This window comes from Canis aureus, chromosome 18, assembly GCF_053574225.1.
Source record: "Canis aureus isolate CA01 chromosome 18, VMU_Caureus_v.1.0, whole genome shotgun sequence".
Lineage (NCBI taxonomy): Eukaryota > Metazoa > Chordata > Mammalia > Carnivora > Canidae > Canis > Canis aureus.
The window spans coordinates 13525203-13546462 of NC_135628.1; the positions used below are offsets into that span (position 1 = coordinate 13525203).

The 21260-nt window shown below is 33.4% G+C and overlaps 1 protein-coding gene across 3 annotated transcripts in view; it reads right to left on the reverse strand.

Moving 5' to 3' along the window:
• Window positions 1–21260, reverse strand: part of SEPTIN7 (septin 7) — an 84395-nt gene that overhangs the window by 5005 nt on the left and 58130 nt on the right. For all 3 annotated transcript variants that reach the window (XM_077856212.1, XM_077856211.1, XM_077856213.1), the window contains 5 exons: window positions 19051–19143; window positions 17758–17854; window positions 16037–16088; window positions 11179–11304; window positions 1536–1671 (listed from right to left, as the gene is read on the reverse strand). In XM_077856212.1, coding sequence (XP_077712338.1) covers window positions 1536–1671; window positions 11179–11304; window positions 16037–16088; window positions 17758–17854; window positions 19051–19143 — 504 coding nt within the window. The remainder of the gene's footprint in view (window positions 1–1535; window positions 1672–11178; window positions 11305–16036; window positions 16089–17757; window positions 17855–19050; window positions 19144–21260) is intronic.

Below are 21260 nucleotides of genomic sequence, written 5' to 3' on the forward strand. Positions count from 1 at the left end.
CCTTCTGTTACGGATTTTTCGGATTATTTACTAGTTCTTGAAAGAACAGAAACTCAAATAGAGTTAATAATAAAAGGTTGGTAAATAAAAAGACTAAGCTTAATCTCCAAAATGTCATCTTATAACAGATGCTAAAGATGCTATTCCTGGCAGTGCTTTGCAGTCTCAAACTAGAAGGAACTATTCCATATCTCTGCTGAATTAAGCTTATGACAAATGTAATAACAAAGTGGTTGTTTTATTTCTTTTTTAGTAAGAGATCACATGTAATGTCTAATAATTTAAGAGTAATCTAATGTGGAATATAAACATTTCTTCAAAATTACTCAATATTTTACTCTCTTCATGCATGCCATTTAGCGGATTTAGTCAAAGAGGGTTTCAGTCTTTTATGCAGTAATTATAAAAGCAATGAGATTAACCATAGGGTGTAAAGAAAATAAATCTGAATCCCTTTTTAATATATTTAGATACACGTATTAGTGGAGCCTCATATACAGAAGGGTCTCACTGAATTTTAAGGTTGTCATTTTAAAAATATTTCATATTAGTATCTATCAAACCAACTATTACTTGATAGATTCTCATGTTAGGGTTTTCCTCTACCTTTCACTTCTTGAAGGAAGTGTAAGGAAATGTCTTCAAGGTCTTTTTTTTCCTTTTTTTTTTTTTTTTAATTTATCTATTCATTATAGACAGAGAGAGAGAGAGAGAGAGAGAGAGAGGCAAGCAGAGACACAGGAGGAGGGAGAAGCAGGCTCCACGCTGGGAGCCCGACGCGGGACTCGATCCTGGGACTCCAGGATCGCACCCTGGGCCAAAGGCAGGTGCCAAACTGCTAAGCCACCCAGGGATCCCCTTCAAGGTCTTTTTGATTAATAGAAACTAAATATATACCTCAACATCTACAGGGATTCCAAGGTAGTAGATAAGCTTGCTGGGATGTTTTGTCACTATTTTACCCATTTTCTAACACTGGCAATTACTCTGACACTTTATTACAAATAAGCCCAACTCATTTAGAAGAATATCACATTTCTTCATTTTCTCCCCTTTGGCTGTGTATAATTATCCTGACAAGCCATTAGTTCAGTTAAAGTTCTTTCTTTCATTCTCTCATTCATACGCAAGTAACTCTGGGTTATTATTATTATACTAGTACTAGTTGTTATTCTTCTATTCACTCAAATTTTATTCTTCTATTCACTCAAAACTCTGATCTTTACTTTTCTCACACTGAATATATGGAGTAGCTTAGAATTTCATTTCTCACAGTTTGCACATTAAAACTGATAATTCATTATAAGTATTTGGTCTTCCTTCCAAGTAGATATATGTCTAAACATTTACATATTGAAGTATATATGATTATAAAACAAAGCACTTCCTTTTATTTCTCCATTTTACTACATTAGGGTATTATATTAAACTTGAAAAAAAATATGTGTAAAAAGGTTTTTTATCTATACTATTAAACATATTATTTTAAAATGAAATAACGTGTCTGTAAGATGTGAAAATGGTAGGCTAATTACCTCAGCTTCTGAATCCTTCAGTTTCTGAACTTTTTCTTTGACCTTCATCTCAAACACCTGTTCCATCTCCATCTCCATCTTCTTCATCTTAGCTACATGCTCCCTTCTTTCTTCTTCCATTTGTGCAAGAGGACTCCTGTTGTGAACATTAATAAATAATCATCAATCTAAAAATGAACATATACTACAAAACTCTGAAAAAGTTATAAAAACAAAGATCTATATGTCATTACTAAATTCTTACACCATCTTAAATGACAGAGCACAGAGTTGAAGTTTTATGTAATGCATTAAAAATTCTTTAGAAGCTTCACATTTACAAAATATTTATAATCTAGAATTTCCTTCCATGAAGTTTTGTATTTAAACTTGAATCTCAAAATAAATAAATAAATAAAATAAACTTGAATCTCTAATGAATAATTATTATGAAACTAGATTAAAAAACAGCAGGATGTTTCTCTTATCCTAGTGCCTATCAAATCATTTTTTTTTAATTTTAATTTATTTATGATAGTCACACACAGAGAGAGAGAGGCAGAGACACAGGCAGAGGGAGAAGCAGGCTCCATGCACCGGGAGCCCGACGTGGGACTCGATCCCGGGTCTCCAGGATTGCGCCCTGGGCCAAAGGCAGGAGCTAAACCGCTGCGCCACCCAGGGATCCCGTGCCTATCAAATCTAAAGATGACACATAAACTAGAAGGAAAATGAAAAAGGAAACATCCCCAAATTATAGTCACAAAATGGAAAATGAGAAGAAAATTATTTAATTTTATAGTTTAAAATTTTAATGTCAAAAAAGGAACTGAGCTAATGATGTTAATATATGTAGAATATTTTCAGTTCTATAAATTTCTAAGTGTTATAATCTCTTCTATGACAACTACTGACATCACAATTATAAGTTAATTAACACTAATTCAAACTTATTTTAGTAACTGAATTACCATATTGGAAATGACTGCCAGTCAATTTCTAGAACATTTTTCTCTTTTTTTGTTTGTTTGTTTGTTTTTAATTTTAATTTTTATTTATTTATGATAGTCACACAGAGAGAAAGAGAGAGGCAGAGACACAGGCAGAGGGAGAAGCAGGCTCCATGCACCGGGAGCCCGACGTGGGATTCGATCCTGGGTCTCCAGGATCGCGCCCTGGGCCAAAGGCAAGCGCCAAACCACTGCACCACCCAGGGATCCCTAGAACATTTTTCACTTAGGTATGTAGAGTATTTCTAGGGCACTTATGGTAAATTCACTGATCATGAAAATTCATTCCATTTAATTAAAATATTTCACTGTCTTAATTTTTTGTCTTATTTTAAAAAGATGTTTGGTGATAAAACATATACAAAGATGATACATATGAGAGAGAATTAGAAGCAAAATACCTTGGTAATTATTTTTGAAATGCCAGGAAACAGACGCAACCATAGTTAAATGGAAGTATTTCATTCTACTGACATTAAAGCCCACAGGCTCAAATCTCTGCACAATTCTGATGAAAATTTTCATGTTGGAAAATACTGTAAATGAGTTTTATCTTAAGGCTAGTATTTTTATAGATACAAGTGAATGCAAAATATCAATAACTCACTACAGTCCCAGAGAGGAAAGAAACGTGTACTGTGTGACTTTGAGACTCTCTGAAAACTATTTAACACACAGGACAACTTAAGAGAGACAGGCTCTCTTCTTACTTGATAAAACATGTTTACTTGCCTCCACATAACCAGGCTTTTAACCACTGAATTTCACTTTTTAAATTGGTGAATTTTATCTCAGTAAAGCACTTCAAGAAATTAAATCATGGCTTACAAAAACAAGTTCAAGATCAGGCCTTGGATTTCACCTATAACGTTAGGGTTAGTCAGTTTAATCATGATATGACACACTTTGACTATAGCAGTCGTCTTCTTTCTGAAGGAGGCTGAGTACTTTTACAGCAATCTTCTTCCCTCTCAAGGAGGACAAAAGAGTCAGATGGAATATATTAAAAAGAGCAATAGGATAGAACATTGGCTACTGATTTTTCTTAGGAAAAAGGGAGGAAGAAGACATAAAGTACTGCTGTGATCAAGATGTTTTTGCAATAAGTATAAATTCAAATAAAATGTTAACTAAAGGGTATTTCTTCACCAAAAGTAAACTTACAAACCTGCAGTATATTTTAACCATCAGAAGTTCTGATACTAAACCAAATATTCACTTAGAACAAAAACCTGCATTCAAAAAGTGAAGTCAATTGAAATAAAATTTTAAGTGTAAATATCATTATTTCATTAAAAGTTAGGGCCCTTCCTGATAATATAGTTCTCATCTCTATGGCAGGTGTTTTTAACATAGGGGCCTCTGATCTCTTTGGGCAGGGTGCCAATGAATCCAGTGAAATGGCAAACCAAACGCGTGTGTCCATGCAAACATTTTTGGTGCGAGGCTCCAAAGCTTTTGTTAGATTTTCAGAGTCTGTAAACCTCACTTCTCCCACCCAAAACATTTTAGATTCTAGAAAAGAAACAATATTTTTTAGTTGACAGTCTTAACTGAATATGTATGTTTAAGCAAGAGAGATTAGCCTACAGTATTGCTGCAATTTGAAAACATACCTTGAAACTATAAATATATTAAATAAATTAGAAACTGAGTGATTTTAAAGTGACATATATATTCTTACTTATAATAACCCAACTATAAAATGCTCAATTTTATCCTTAGAAGGAAGAGGGCAATTCACGTAAATTTAAAGAATTTATCATATAATCTGTACATGAAAAGGCTACCAACTAACCAAAAGCAAACAGCGTCATCTCTGATTTTTTTTTAAAGATTTTATTTATTTATTCATGAGAGACAGAGAGAGAGAGACAGAGAGAGAGACAGAGAGAGAGAGACAGGCAGAGGGAGAAGCAGGCTCCATGCAGGGAGCCCAACGCAGGACTTGATCCCAGGTCCCCAGGATCACACCCTGGGTCGAAGGCGGCGCTAAATCACTGAGCCACCCGGGCTGCCTGTCATCTCTGACTTTTATTTAAATAACTCGAGGAGGAAAATAGAAGATTCCAGACAAACATGCCATGCTTTGAAATTTGCTTTTAAATTCAAAATTTAAATATTAAAAATCTCTACATCCTAAAGCTGCTTATGTCTTTGGAAAAACAAATACCACTTACATGCTTTCAACTGTGTAATGTCTAAAAGAACAAAAGATAGAAACTTAGAACACTTACAGTAAACCACACTAAAAGCAACAAAGGCAAATTCAGAGGTTTCACCATAAGTAAGTACCCTGAAACTTAAGTTCATGACAAAATCTGTTAAAGCTAATTTCTTTCCCAAAATTCTGTTAGTAATTACTATACCAAATCATTATGAAAATAAACATGCTGTGCAATTATGTTCTGACAGTCTGCTTGAATTTCTAGACCTATTTAAATATGTGTACTTTCAAAAAATTTTTGCAATACTTCTATTGAGATAAAGTTTTCCAGCCTTGTAAAAATACTTGACTTCTGACCAAATGAAATGATATTTAGTGTTATTTAAAAAGTTCATATATATATCTAACATGGATTTTTGAAGCACCTCATCAGTAAAAATGATCTTTCAAATCTCTTTAATTTTTAAATTAGCACCTCATTTCTAGTCATCTTTATTAACGTGATATTTAGAAAACTGTAATACAAAATTGTGCTTACAATGTAGAAAACACAAGAAGGAGGATCACTTTTTCATCACATTAAGAATTTTTTTTCCAAATAAAACCTTTTTTAGATGGCTGGAAAAGCGATTTAAATTATATTATAGCCTAGCTGCTTTTTAATGGAAACTCTTCTTTACATACATAGATATGCTAAAGCTTATACCCTTAAACTTGTCAGAGAAATTTAAAGTAACTTGGCCAAAGAAATGAAAAGGCCTGGTAAAAGATTAAAAAGAAAAAAAATGGTGTAACATAACCTGCATGTCTTGCTACATACACAAAGATTTAATGTAACTCCTTCTAGGGATCTCTTTAAAGGGTTATACCTCCTGAAAGTCACCAGTTGACTCACTCTTTCATGTGACAAACAGCAAAATCACAGCAAGGACCACACAAGCCTGACCAGTAAGGTCTAGTGTGGTTGTGTTACACAACCCACATTTTGAGTATAACAGAAGACCACCACATTTCATTTATATTATTTGTGGTCTTTCCTGAAAAATATATTAAATAAATACATTCATATACTTTTGTTCCAATGGTTAGTAGGCCATTATGTACACAGACATGTAGCAATTTTCATACTAAAATTTTCAAAGGAATTTCATTTAAATTGATTTCAAAGAGCAATAAAAATTTCCAAAAATTTTGGGAAACAATTACGAACACATCATTTTGCCAAGTGGGAGCATTATACTCAAACATAAAACAATACTATCATTATATTTTAGTGAAAGGACAGTTGAATAAACAGTAAAAGATACAACTTGAATAAATGTAATTTTTTTAAAAAAAACTTTAGAAAACTTCAGAAAATTGTCTTTATTTCTCTTCCAATGAAAACTGTCGTGTACAAAAAGAGTTCTAAGATTCAGCCTTTGGAAACTTGTATTTTTAATAATTTCTAGGAGTTTGGTTGTCCATAAAGTTTTCCCAAGCTTACAGATGGAGATGGCTACAGAAAACAGAAAAATAACTATGGGAAATGGGTAACAGGGTATGCCCAACTTGGAACAAGATATCAACAGTCATAACTGGTGCCTATGATAGACAACGGTTCATAAAAGAGTCACTTATCAAGAGTCATCAGTTATTTTAAGTAAAACATACAAAAGAAGACCAAGGAAGGAGGAACTTGAAAAAGCAGATTTATCAAAAATAATAATAATCATAAAATAATGAAAGAAAGAAGTTAACCTTCCCCTTATTGGGGGATCACCTTTCTTAAAGAGATCTGCCATCTGGATGTGGCTAATTCTTCCTTTTCCTTTACTACTCCTTGATGAATTTTCTTTCATCTGGAACTTGACCTCCCTTTCTGTTACTTCCAATTGCCTACAACCTTCCACTCTCCAGTCAGGGGTGAACAAGATACACTCTCCCTGAGGATTTAAAAAGTACTTAAAATAGATGACTTGATATTTTCTTTGCCAGATACAGGCAATACCTGAATAGTTGCTAGGGATAATGCCAATTTTTCCTGACTTTGGCCTTGAAGCAAATTACTATTTCATGAGATAAGCTCCGCTACTTTTCAGATTTTAGCCACATAATCTAAATCTTGGTTTTGTCCCAGCTTTACGGAGATAAAACTGACATGTAATATTGTATAAATTTAAGATGTACAATGTGATGTCTAAATCTGGTTTTAGGTCATTCCAAAATATAATCATTCTAGGGTGACTAATCTAACAGAAAGGCACGTTTTCAGATATACAACCTAAATATTTTTAACCACTGGTCAGTACATTCTACAGTCCATCCAAAACTGCCTCAGAGGGATGGCTGGGTGGCTCAGTGGTTAAGCATCTGCCTTTGGCTCCGGGTGTGATGCTGGTCCCGGAATCGAATCCCACGTCAGGCTTCCTGCAAGGAATCTGCTTCTCCCTGTCTATGTATCTCTGCCTCTCTCTCTCTTCTCTCATGAATAAATAAATAAAATCTTAAAAAAAAAAAAAACTGCCTCAGAAAATTAAATATAAGATTAATTAACCCACTTTACTACCTAATGCTTAATGAAATAGCTTATATTCTAAAACTAAATTGTAATTAGCACTTTGTGGAGTATACACTGCCATCTAAAGGTTAATATAACTGTAAATTTTAACAGATTTATATATGTATAAATATTGTATGAAGGCAATGAAAAAAACATAGGTCCAGTAGCAATCAGCAGATAAATGACCTTACTATCAATTTTATTTCTTCCTCATATTGCCCACTACTGATGCTACTAAAATGCTATTTAGAGACAATCCAAAGTGATAAAGTGATAAAATGACCACTTTTCTTAAGAACCAAAGAGATTATCCAGTTCCATGATCTTCAAACTGGGCTCTCTATATGAAGTCTTCCAAGAGTTACTTAAGCCTATGCAGTATTAAGAGAATCAATTCCTAGATCTTCAACTTCCATACGAAGTCTAGCCTAAAATGATCTGCCTGAAAATTTCCAAGTTACAGATAGCTCATCTCTTACTATACAGAAGACCTACTCCCTCTTAACCAGCCCTTATGCGAGGTACACTATGAAACATGCAGGTAACAAGAGAGTAATCTCTTTCAATGATTAATCAAAGTGCTATAACATAATGCCACAGGGTATCTGTATCTCCCAGTATTAAAACATGCTTCTATTAAGAACTAACTGTGATGTTCAGTGTTAGAATTGCAGTATTTGGATCTATGCTGGGATGCTCTGAGTTCAGATACACAGTAGAAGGAGGTGGCTAGAGAAGTGGCAATTTTTGTTTAATGACTTTGCCTCTTCCATTCCAAAGCCTCAACCTCTCCCTGACAATATTATCAAAGGATACAAATGCCATGGAGGGAGGGTCCCTTGAAAGCAATACAACCAGAATATCACTAAGAAGCCTAAATTCACATTTGCTTATTACATCACATAATCGCCATTCTTTTCAGTTACTCATGGATGAGTCCTTAGCTTATAGCACTTTAACATCAGCTAGAACACCAGAAGTTGTTGATACTGATTTAAACAACAAAAAATTCTGCTGGAATGCTTTCTGAAATTGCTAACATTTTCAAGATAATATAAGATATAACCAATGGATTAAACTTCCAAGTGACTTTTTTGATTCAGCATATTATTCAATAAAGTAGTAAAAGTCTAATGTAATAAATCCCATCAATATTCGAATCATGCCATTCTCCGTTTGGTTCAATCTTTAAAGCTATTTTTCTACTTACTCTTAACATAAAATAATATACTACCTCCAGGGGAAAATTTGCTTTTTAGCAGTACAAACGTTTTTATCATTTTCATAGACAAAGTCTGGACATGAGTCATCTCATTATGAAACATATTTTCAGTAGTATTCTACTTTTTATGTTTTTACCTGGGTTTAGAGTTCAACTCAAGTAATCCACACTAAAATTCTATTTATACAAAAGAATTTTTAACATTGTAAGATTTACTATTTTTCTCTGGATTGCCTTACCAGAATCCAACAACAGAAATATTGCAATAGCACTATTTTAAAAGCCTTATATTTGAAATATGGGAACAAATCTTTATTTCTAGGACATGAACAAATGTGTAGAAGGAAAAATTCAAACGTTAACTGTATACATTTAATGAATAATAGGTACAGGCAGTACATTTCCTTTTCACATATAAAATTATGGCTTTAATTACTCATGTTTTTCTTTTAAACAGTTAAAAAAGTCCATAAGCTAGTGAAAGGCATTTAAAATGGATTAGGACTTTATGAACAGTATTTACTATGATGGATCCTTATGTTTTTGTGCTAAATAAAGTTCTCTGATAAAAAATGTTTGCTAAAAATAAAGCTTTTTCCTCACTAAAGCTTACCTCAAATAGAATCTTGTACTTTACATATAAACATTGTTAAGTACTAACCAAATCAATTTTTTAAAAAGCAGTAATCAATTCCTAGAAGTCAGGGTTTTGCAAAGCATACACTTGACTAATGACTTGTACCAGAACCACACAGGGCACTTATTAAAATTACAAACTCTGAAAAAAAAAATTACAAACTCTGAGGTCTATATCCCACATCAACTAAGAATATCTTGTCAATGATTAAACCTAGAAATTTACCTTTTTAACAATCACTGTCGAGATCCTTGAAACCAGAAAACTTAGGAACTGATCAGCAAAGTTCCTCAAATGTAATAAGCATGTTAGTAGCATAAGAAGAAATTCAAAGTAACATAAGAAATCTAATTCAAAGGGTTATGACCCCAACATCATTAGAAAAATATAGAAGATAAACACAGAGTTAGACCTAAGATCAGTTTTAAGAGAGAACTGCTTGTGACTGCCAGTGACTGTTAATCCTCTTTGCTTTCTTCTGGAATTTAGGGCCACTGTGGAGACATAACTAAAAAGGAAAAAAGGAACACTCTTCCATTATAAGGAATGTTGACCACTGTAAAATACAGTACTGTACTGCTACTTTGCAAACTTGCCTTTTTCATTATTTGTACAGATGATCCTTCAGGATTATTCTCTAATAGTAGATAACATCTGGCTACAAATATACTCACGTTGTTAACATGGTTTTCATAATACTTATGATCTTCAACAGTCCCAAATAAGGGAAAATGGGGCACATAAACTGTTACCAAGAATTATACCAGCTAACTCACAGGCCTCTTCACACATCTTCCTACTCCATCATAAACAACCACAGGTTGAGATACGAAGTAGCTTAGTAGTGTGAAGCTACACACTTGTCATTCACACTACTCTAAAAAACCGAGAGAAAAAAAATTCAAACTCAATCTAATTTACTCCCTGGAAATACAAAATAGGAATGAAGGTGGTAACTAAATTAATTAATTTTTTTTTTTTTAAAAAGAAGGTAACCAAGACTACATTTCCCTAAATATTCGTTTTGCTTGGTCCTGTACCTTGTTTTTATACAATGTTAGGGAAAACTCTGCTACCAAAATGGTTTATTTAAAACAGACATAATAAAAGGTAGAAGCTTTGTATTTAGTCTCCTTAAAGACACTGTATGATGTTTTCTTAAAAGTAAAATGGGTTAAGAGATCTTGGTAGTAACTGTTTTTTAAAGAGAAGACCTCTTTAAAATACATAATTGCAGTTACATGTACCCCTATTAGTTTATACCAGAATTATTTACAATAGCCAAGATATGGAAGCAGCCGAAGTGTCCATCCATAGATGAATGGATAAACAAGATATGCATGCGCATGTGTGTGTACAATGGAATACTATTCACCCATAAAAAGAATGAAATTTTGCCATTTGCAACAATACACATGGAGCTAGAGAGTATAACGCTAAGTGAAATAAGTTAGAGAAAAACAAGTACTATATGATGTCAGTTATATGTGGAATTCAAGAAACAAGTGAGCAAAGGGAAAAAGAGAAAGAGATTGAGAGAGAGACAAACTAAGAAACTCTTAATTATAGAGAATAAATTGATGGGTTACCAGAGGGGAAGTGAGTGGGGGGACGGGTGAAATAAGTGATGGGGATTAAAGAGCGCACTTGTCATGATAAGCACCGGGTGATGTATGTTATTGCTGAACCACTATATCGTACACCTGACAAAAATATAACACTGTATGTTAACTAATTAGAAATAAAATAAAACTCTTAAAAAATGTATTTGTAGGAGTCATGTCTAACTGGGGATCTATTAAATGTGTGGTATATGGACTATAAATATGATGGCAAATGACCAGAAGAGAATGAATGCATGGCTCTTTCACTTAAGGAACAAGGTAATAAAACACTTCCTGTGACAAACAGTAAAATATAAAACTGCCAAAACAAAGCTTAACAATAATAAATTTCTGCTATTGTACATAAAGAATATTATCTCAATTTTCTATTGAGTAGCCAAGAAGAATTTGATGAAGATGAAACAGTATGACTATTTACTACATAAATGATACCTTTTCTGGAGAAAACAATGTATACTTACTTGGTAAGCTGCCCTTTGTTCTTGTTATTATCAACTCCATTATAAGTCACAGCTGCCAGTTTTCTGCTTCGGTAGTTCTCATAGTGTACATTATTAGTGACATCTTTCAAGTCCTGCATGTGTGTTCTGTCATAAATAAATAACATAACAATAGTTTGTTTCCATGAAGAAAAGTTTGATGGAAATTCAAAATTTTACCAAAACAAAATTTCTAGACTTAAAACAGGCAAAAGACTATTCTTAAGGAAGAGAATTCCTCTGTCTTCATTTACACTCAAGGCAGAACAATGAGAAACATGTTGTTACATGTTAAACTTGAAACCAACGGATATTTAGGTTCCAAATGAGAGTTTAAGAGCTCTAAATTTCCTCAAAGCAGTTACTAAAGGATGACATTTCCTCAGAAGAATATTTACCTCTAGTATATATTTTATTTTACTACAGAAAGGAGATTAGCTCTTGATGAAACTCATAAAACTAAAAAAACCTGGGGCACCTGGGTAGCTCATTCAGTTAATCATCTGCCTTCTGTTCCAATTGTGATCCTGGTGGGGTCGAGCCCCACACTGGGCTCCCCACTCAGTGAGGAATCTGCTTCTCCCTTTGCCCTTCAACAGGCTCATGCTCTCTCTCCCCCAAGTAAATAAAATCTTAAAAAAAAAAAAAAAAAAAAAAAAAAAAAAAAAGCTAAAAGAAACTGATTTTGTTTTAGTAATATTAGTATTTGAGTTTTTACTAAGGTAATACATACGAATACTTTAGATCACATATCAAGTTGGATTCAAACAGGAAAATAATTTAGAGTCAATCTCTGTTTTATCAAACTGTTCAGTGAATGTGGTATTTTTGGTTAAATGAATTTTGTTCATAGCATTTATATACATATATATATATGTCAATACATATATGAAATAAACTATACATGAGACAATTTCATCATTACTTAATGATTCCAGAAGCAAAAGACATTATGAGCTGTTCTATGACGTCTTTTACCAAATCAGGGAAAGGACACACCTGGTGTGGAAGTACTTCATATCATCTGATTCTTCCTTTTCTCATATCATCCATACCTGCCTCTGCCATCCTCCACCTCTCTTACAGGGAAACAAACATAAAACTGTACTGTTTTTTGTTTCTCAGTGTGGAGCCCAACTCAGAGCTTGAACCCACAACCCTGAGATCAAGACCTGACCTGAGATCGAGCTGGACACTTAACGGAGCCACCCAGGCAACCCAAGGTGTATTGTGTTTTTACTCTTCCTGATATCCAGAAAATGTTTACTATTACTTTCCCTTTGTGAACAGACTGTGATTATCAATTACTCGGATTTATCTTCTACTAACAACATTTCTATATAGTTCTCTGACAGTCTGTTTACTCATCCTAAGGAGTACTTCTAAATCTGGGTTTTCTACAAGTCTCATGTTCCTTTACAGTCATCCTTGATGAACCAATCCTCTTCATAGCCACTACTTTCTACTTCAGTCAAGTCAGGCAGGTCCTTATTCCTAGCATATCCCCTGGTTAAGATCGAATAGCTCATGCTAATTTGTCACTGACTCTTCAAACTTAAGAGTCTGTTTTGAAAGCTTTCTTTCCAGCCTTGAAATCAAGTCACCCTATCCCATGACAATTTTCTCCTGGGTTGTCATTCATTTATTGGTATCAGTATGTGTTATATTATGGGTAACATATAACCTCTTCAATTTTACTATAAGCTCTCCTTTATAAGAAACATTTTTGCCATCACTTCTTGTACTCTTGATACAGATAGCACATAATAGGCCCCTTTAAAAAAATCAGAAGTATTAAAGCTGAGATAAGGTATACACTTGATTTTCTGGAATAAATTACTGTTGCCAGATTACCAGTTTCTCTAAGTACAGAATAAAAAGAAATAACTGTGCCAATATAAAATGTTTTATAATTTTACATATAGATTATTTCATCACTGAACTGCTGAAAAATCACTACAGAACCTGAGGTATAGTACTTAATAGTTGAAATACAAGATGCATGAAATAAAAAATAAGACAGACTTTCTCATTGTTTAAGCAATTTTTGTTAATGCCATCTAACATTTTTGACAAGGAATATGTTTCCCTTTCACTAAAATAACCTTTACAATTACCTACTTCTGATCCCCACCCCACCCCAGGATATAAAAGTCTCTATTTCCACTTATTTAAACATATTCACTTTTTTTTTTTTTTTTTTTTTAAGATTCAACTCAGTCCTCCACTCTTAAAATCAATAATTAGTGGTAGAGTTTTCTCCAGTCTCAGGAAATTATTCATCTTTTCCATTTCTCCCTGCTGATATTAGAGCCCTCTCTTCTATTCTTTTGTTTTCTTTCTCTATTTGATTTCTGCACTGTCCATCATCACACCTTTAAAATGCTATATATCAAGTTTTCTTCATTTCCATTGTCTCCCTTGGTTTGTCTCCAACAGCCAGTTCTTTTAATGAACAAAATGACACTTCTTTGAACTTGGGTCTTTCATAGAAGTAACCAATATTCCTAACATTAGTCTGCAAGATTTCAATTACTTGGAATGTATAGATGTCTATAATACTGGTGTTGCTATTTTCTTCCTGTAAGTATTTATTAAATATCTACTAAGTGCATTTAAAGATATGAGCTAGATTAAATATATATCTTCCTTACTTCTACTCCAAACTCACAAGGAAAAGTAATAAAATATTCTTAACCTTTTCTTTTTCTTTTCTTTTTTTTTTTTTTTTTTAAGATTTTACTTATTTATCTGAGGGGGGATGGCTTATGGGGGGGGGGGGAGAGGGAGAAGCAGGTGCCCCACTAAGCAGAGGCCCAACATGGGGCTTGATCTAGGGATCATGACCTGAAGCCAACCAACTGAGCCAGCCAGGCGCCCCAAGCTTTTCATTTTTAAGCTATAATACTCTTTAAAGATGTTTTACACACTTAAATGTAAAAATTGTAAATGAAAAACTGAGTTAAGAAGCAAAGTAAAACCATCTAGCATAAGTGAACATTCATGCTTTAGGAAAGAAAAACAAAAAACAAATGCGTTGCAGCAAACTGAACAACTAAATTTTTCCTTAAGTAAAATCACATAACCATCTACCTCAAGGAGCTGAAACCAAGGTCTTTATCATACTCACTGATGAAAATATTAAACAGGACCACTCCTAATCTCACAAACATCAGTGAATAACTATATTTATCCTAATCTACATTAAAATATGTACTTCTACAAATCCTTTCTTATCTGGCCAACTCCATGAAATATACCACTTACTATGAATTCCTTTAATACATCTAGGTATTCATTTTATGGCACATCTGCTTTATATTATATAACTTCAGAATTTTTATATTTTCATATATATATGACTCTCTTATAGATTTCTTATGTTCAATCTTCCTGCAGGAATGGTCCATTTGCTTTGTAATCCTTTTATACTACTGAGTCCCACTCACCAGCGGCCAGGCTATGCACCTCCAAATGTTCAAAGTCTAGTTTACCGTTCAGTATTTTAGCTATGCAGGCAATTACTGACAGCATATTTTAAAAATACACACGACAAAGTTATAGAATATTACTGTGTCAAGAATTGGGCAAACTACGTAGGATATTTAAAATTAAGGAAAAGAATAAAATCAGAGAATGCACTGACAATATTTATGAAACATTCCCTACATATACACTGTCATACACAATTATATTTATTATTAGCTCTTTTGAAGTCACATCTTAAAAATGGAAGAGAAAGAGAACAGTTCATAATAGAAAACGAAATGTTATATATTCTAAAGGAGACAGATGACCTCCCTCTCATATGTATTTGTTCTTCTCTGTGAGGCCTGGCAACCCTAACTGCTGAAATCAACCCTATCACTTACTTTCTACCAAAATTCCCTGGTTAAAAGCTCCTTTATTAAATAGCAATCTCTTTGATTTCAAATTTTACTCTGATATTTAGTGTTCTTCTTGAGGTAGCAGCTTGACTCACTTATATTTCCCCCTTACTCATAAGAATAACCTTATTGTTCAAGTTACTGATTGTTCAATAACTTATAACCTTATTATTCAATAACTTCCAATTATCATCAATATGTATGTTAATACTTCCACATAGATAAAGATATTCCTGTGTATTGGGAAACTGGAAGTTGAAGAGAATATGTGGTAAGGGCCTGGAGAAGCAAGCAAGATGGGGATGGAGCAAAGTGGGGAAGGGGTGTGAGGTGGATAGAGAAAGGAGTTTATCTAAACATGAAAACACTGAGGTTCATTTCCTTGCCCTTTGTTTCTTGCCCACTATTGTCTCTGGTTTCCTCTTTGATGTTTCTATTCCAATTCAAGTACTGGTCCTCTAATTAGGATTAGCACAATGTCCTACACTCTCATAGGCTTACCTTCTCTTTCATCAGCTGCACAAGGAACAATTTAGGAGTAACGTTTTCTTGCATAGGAGGAAGATCATGTTCCAGTACCAAAAACACCCTAGTCACCAGCTTGGTAAAGCTGTGCACCTTTTAACATTCAAAGTCTAGCTTTTGACTCAAAACCTACCCTTCCCTTCCAGTTTTTCCAAGTTTTTGACAAGAAAGAGCAAAAGCCTCTTCATTTCCTCTTTTAGTATTAACAATAAAGAGATTCATTCTCCCATACATCTCTAGCAACACAGCTTATTTTGTATTTTTGCTAACAACTTTAAAACCTTGGCAAAATAATCCAAGTTGTCTCCAAGCAGTACTTGAGTGCTAGAATGAAAATACCAATTTAAATTAGATATATTTATAGAAGGCAAAAAATAAAAATATTTTGAGAAAGAAAAAAACTTATTTTCATCATTGCTCAAACTTACCTTATCAACATATTTCTTAGAATTGTAAAATCACAATGTTCACCATTTTCAACTATTAAAAAAAAACACAAACATACATTATTTCTACTAAGCCAAGTCTTTTCAAAGAAAATTTCACAGAATATTGGAGGGTAACAATGAGAGAATATGCAAAATTTCATTAACTTTTCATTAGATCAACTTTTCATTGCAGTTTAAACACTGTAACACAGTAGTTAATTTAAGGGCATGCCAGACAAGTGTACTGTAATATTATTTGCTGTAGTTTAATCTTCAATGATAAAATATATAAACCCAGTAAGTGAGCTCTACAAAAACAAACAATTCTGAAATTTTGAAAGAGGAGATCATGTATTCATTTGCAAGATCATCTATTTATTTCATAATAAAATGTATCTTAAAAGTTTAGTGTTGGGCAGCCCCGGTGGTACAGCGGTTTGGCACCGCCTGCAGCCTGGGGTGCGATCCTGGAGACCTGGGATAGAGCCCCACATCGGGTTCACTGCGTGGAGCCTGCTTCTCCCTCTGCCTGTGTCTCTGCCTCTCTCTCTGTGTCTATGAATAAATAAATAAAATCTTAAAAAAAAAAAAAAGTTTAGTGTTAAAAAAATAAAATAAATTTTTTTTAAAAGTTTAGTGTTGGTGTGTAGGGGAAGCACTTTAGAAAAACCACCTAAAGGTAGCCAAAATAAAAACAGGAGCCAAAAACTTTAAAGTTCTTTATTTTTAAAAAAAATGTACCGCTAATAAGAACATTCTGGTGAGGGTGGACTAAAACTACAGAAACAGCAATTTCATCAGCACAGATTTCCAAGGAAGGTGTAAGTTCTAAAGCCTCAGCTCAGCAACTGAAGGTTACCGGGATAACCGAGAGCTAGGAACAAGTACAGTCTCTCAATAATAGGGAAAACTGTTGATAAGGACAATAACTTGGAACAATATCCTAAAAATTACAGAATTTTTCAAACTAATACCAACAAGTAGATAAAACACAATCATGACTCAATCTTGATTCCAAGTTGCCATAACAGAAGATTAAACAATAGGTCAAACCAATATCATAAATACAAATTTGGGGAAACAAGTCTATTGCCAAGAAGACTTCTGAGGTTTAATGCTATAAACTAAATTTTACTGGTATTTAAAACTCCTTACAAAATTAGTAGAATATCTCTTAATACTTAAAATTTGTTTGTTTGTTTACTCAAAAGATGCAATGCCAAAAAAAGATGACTTCTATGCCAATTTAAGGATATTATGAATGTTTTCATTTGGCTTAAAACGGAAGTTGTTCTCATTTTTGAGGGTCCTCAACCCATCTGAGACTCAGATAAAAATGAGAGTCCTTTTCTCTGAAATTATTTTCAATTTCAGAAGATTTATCACATCCCTTGGAAGAAACCTTTGGGCCCCAGGTAAAAAACTCTTGCACTAAGTATGTTTTCAAAGAAAACAGGAGTAGATTTAATGATAGAACGGAGATGGGAGAGTGGGGTATTGACAAGTGACGTGGAAAGTATTACAATTAGGATTTAACACATACTTTCCAGATTTGGTAGAACACAAGGTCTGAAAAATCAGAATGAACTTATGAGCAAATGAACCTAAATGAAACTGAATTCAGAACTATCTGAAAATGTAGAATATATCAATGCGAAATACAAAATTTTTATCACATTTGTGAGATCTTATAGAAAGGCATTCAATGAGGAAAACCTTACCTTCAGCAACACCCCAAGGATACTGCCTTCCTCTGACCCTTTTGCCATTAACTTCAATGATCGTATTACTACCTACCACAGCAAGAGGTAAACGGTCCTACAAAACAAAGTATTCTTGTTCAAATATATTTCTGTAGTCCTCACAAATTCAAGAATAATTCAACACATTATTCAACACATTAAAAAAAAACAAACTACCATGACAGTTTCTTTATTTACTTTTATAGGCCATTCGACTACTATTTATTATTAACATTGTCATTACATGGTATTCTCACCAATGTAAATAATAAATAAAATTATAGTTTCTCTGAAAACTTAACAAAATTAAGGTATCTATACACCACTCATCAAATTATCTGTTAAAAAATCATCCCCAAAAGAAGCTGTCCCATATTGAAAAAATTAGAAAGGGTAAAAAATACACAAAGCGGTTAGAGGAAAAAAATGAGGCTTGTGACTAGCCTGCCTATCTGATCATAAACCAATCCTAATAGCCCTGGAGGCAGGGAATATTATACATGCTAAACTCTATCTGTGGCTCCAGATCTGGGGGACTGGATTTGTATTTATCCAACTAACTCAGAGTACAATCTTTCAAAATTCTTGTAGCTTCCAGAAATATTTAAGAATATATAAAATCTTATATATTAAATATATCTTATATTATTAAAAATCTTGTATATTAAATCTTATATATTAAATGGTCATATACATAAAATATATATATGACCATTTTATAAAACTGCAGAAATTCTTCATTGGTCAGGTACATGCATTTCATTATTCCAAGATAATTATTTGCTTAGATAAGGCCATTAATGAATACATCATCTTTAGGTTCAGGGTACTTAGGAAATGACCATAAATTAAAAATATAGAAAATTACGCTGGCATAGGTTTTGGTTGTTTTTTGTAGAAAGACAAAAGAAAATATATTTTTGTCTGGCTCTTAAACACAGACTATGCATAGCAGTACTTAGGAACAAATCCTCTCCCTTCTCATTACCTATTTTTTAAGGAGGAAAATGACATAAAATCAGTTAAACGAAAATTGAAGACAAAGATTATACACAACTGAGATTATGCTATTCATCTATTCCACACAATGTCTTGTTACATATTAACAGCCAATCAACATAGTTAGCAAAGTTGAATTCAACGCTGAATCCATATCTCCCTATTTTGTAAGCCAACTACTTAAGGACACTGATATTTTTTACCTTTTCAGTGGATAGTTGAGTGGTTTTAAGGCCCTAGAACATTTTAGTATATGTATGGGAATAAATTTACCTTTATCTTTTTAACAAGCTTATTTTCTTCTTCATCATCTGTCTCTGGAAATTCATATATTTTAATTTTATGTTCTTGGATTTCTTTCATTATCTAAAATGAAAGAGGATGTTAGCAATAGAGCACCATATATAATTAGTACATTTATTTGTTATATTCTTAAATTCCTGATTCCTCAGCTCCAATTCCTTCACTATTTTTGAGTAATGCAAAACTGTAATCTAAAAGCAAAGTACTACACTGATTTTTTTTAAGTATAAAGTTGATATATAAATACCATTCCCAAAAATCCAATTACTTCAGAAGTAATAAACTTACATGGTTATTATACCAAAAGAGATGTAAAATTGAATGCAACATTACAGAAAGGGCTTTCTCTAGTTGATTTCTACTATAATGGTTTTACATCATTTATTTACAATGACTGAGGTTCTTTCTCTACCTATAACTCTCACCAACTGTTTTATTCAGCTGAATCAACATAACTTCAACTCACCTAAATTTTAATAAAATTTGACTAAGTACAGCACACTGGTTCCAGGAGAAAAATTTGTACTTTGATTAGAAAATGTCCTTGCATATACATTTGTGTATAATGTTCAACTACCTACCCTATTCAAACTCACAAGAAACCAATGGCCAATACAGCTAGACTAAGTCCTTGCCTATACTGGCACTTTAACACAACCATCACTGTAGGGGTTCAGCAGCATAAAGGGGTCGCTAAGCAAAATGTGCTACATTGTTACTATAGTAGGTAGGGCTAACACTTCCACAGAGAAAAACAGGACCACACATTTTTTACAATTGGGATATGTATCTATATAGAGAAAAACATGAGAATAAATGATGAAGTGTCAAATACATGACTAGAAGGAAAAAAAAGGAACACTAGTGGCTGCTCTAAGAGCAGTGGTTCAAAAGCCCCACCATAACCTATAAAACCAATTGGTAAGGATACAGACCAAACTCACTTTCTCTCTTCTTTTTTTAATTTTTTTTCACAGAGTGAGCTAACAAGTAAATAGGGGTGGGGGTGGGGGAGTACCTTAAGGATGCTCCAAGCCCAGGGAGAGCCCAATGCAGAACTCCATCTCATAACCCTGTGATCATGGCCTGAGCCGAAATCAAGAGTTGGGTGCTCAACCAACTGAGCCAACCCATGTGCCCCCAGCAACTCATTCTAAAAGTTCTCCAGATGATTTTGATAGGCATCCCACATAATTAAGAACAACTTTTTAAGCATATAAAAAAATATTGTACAATCACTACAATATGACCAATTTGAAAGTAGAAATACTAATTACTCATCTTTTTGATCTCTAAGTTCTTAGTACAATTCCATATCAAGGTACACACAAACCAAGACAGAAGGGGAGTTATGTTGGTATAGGTTTTGGCTATTTTTTATAAAAAGATAAAGAAAACACATTTTTGTCTGGGTCTTAAAGATTATACATAGCAGTACTTAGAACAAACGCTCTCCCATCTCATTACCTGAAGTAATTGATTCGGAGAACAATTGGTATTTGAACTTAGAAAAAAGCACATTACAAAATAAAAATGAGAGTGAATAAACATATTCTCCTAGTAGAAATAATACAGTAAAAAATGTGCTAAAATATTTCCAAAATATACAGATTTAGCACAATTTGAAAGCAAATCTCAACAGATTTTGGGTTTGTTTTTTTGTTTTTTGTTTTTTGTTTTAGATTTATTTATTTAAGAGAGAGTGCACACACACAACTGAGCAGAGGGCAAGGGTGAGGGAATCTTCAAGCAGACTCCTTGCCAAGCACAGAGCCCGATGTGAGGCTCAATCCCAGGACCATAAGATCATGACCTGAGCCAAAATCAAGAATTGGCCACTTAACCAACTAAACCTCCCCCAGCCCTCACCCCCCATATTTCTGTTTTTGTAGTAGGTTTCAAGGTATTCTAAAATTCATGATGAAAAGAATGAAAAAACAAAGTATCTTGTTACAAAGGGGACTACAAAGACAGTAAGAGATAATGACTAACTCTAAGATTTATTTTTAAGTATTATACAAAGAATCTACAGTACAGAGCACCTGGGTGGCTCAGTTGCTCATTGGTCTCTTAATGTCAGGATCATGAATTCAAGCCCCGCATTGGGCTCCATGCTGGGTATGGAGTCTACTTAAATAGCTGCTGTTTAAAAAATATAACATTGGCTTAAAATTAAAAAT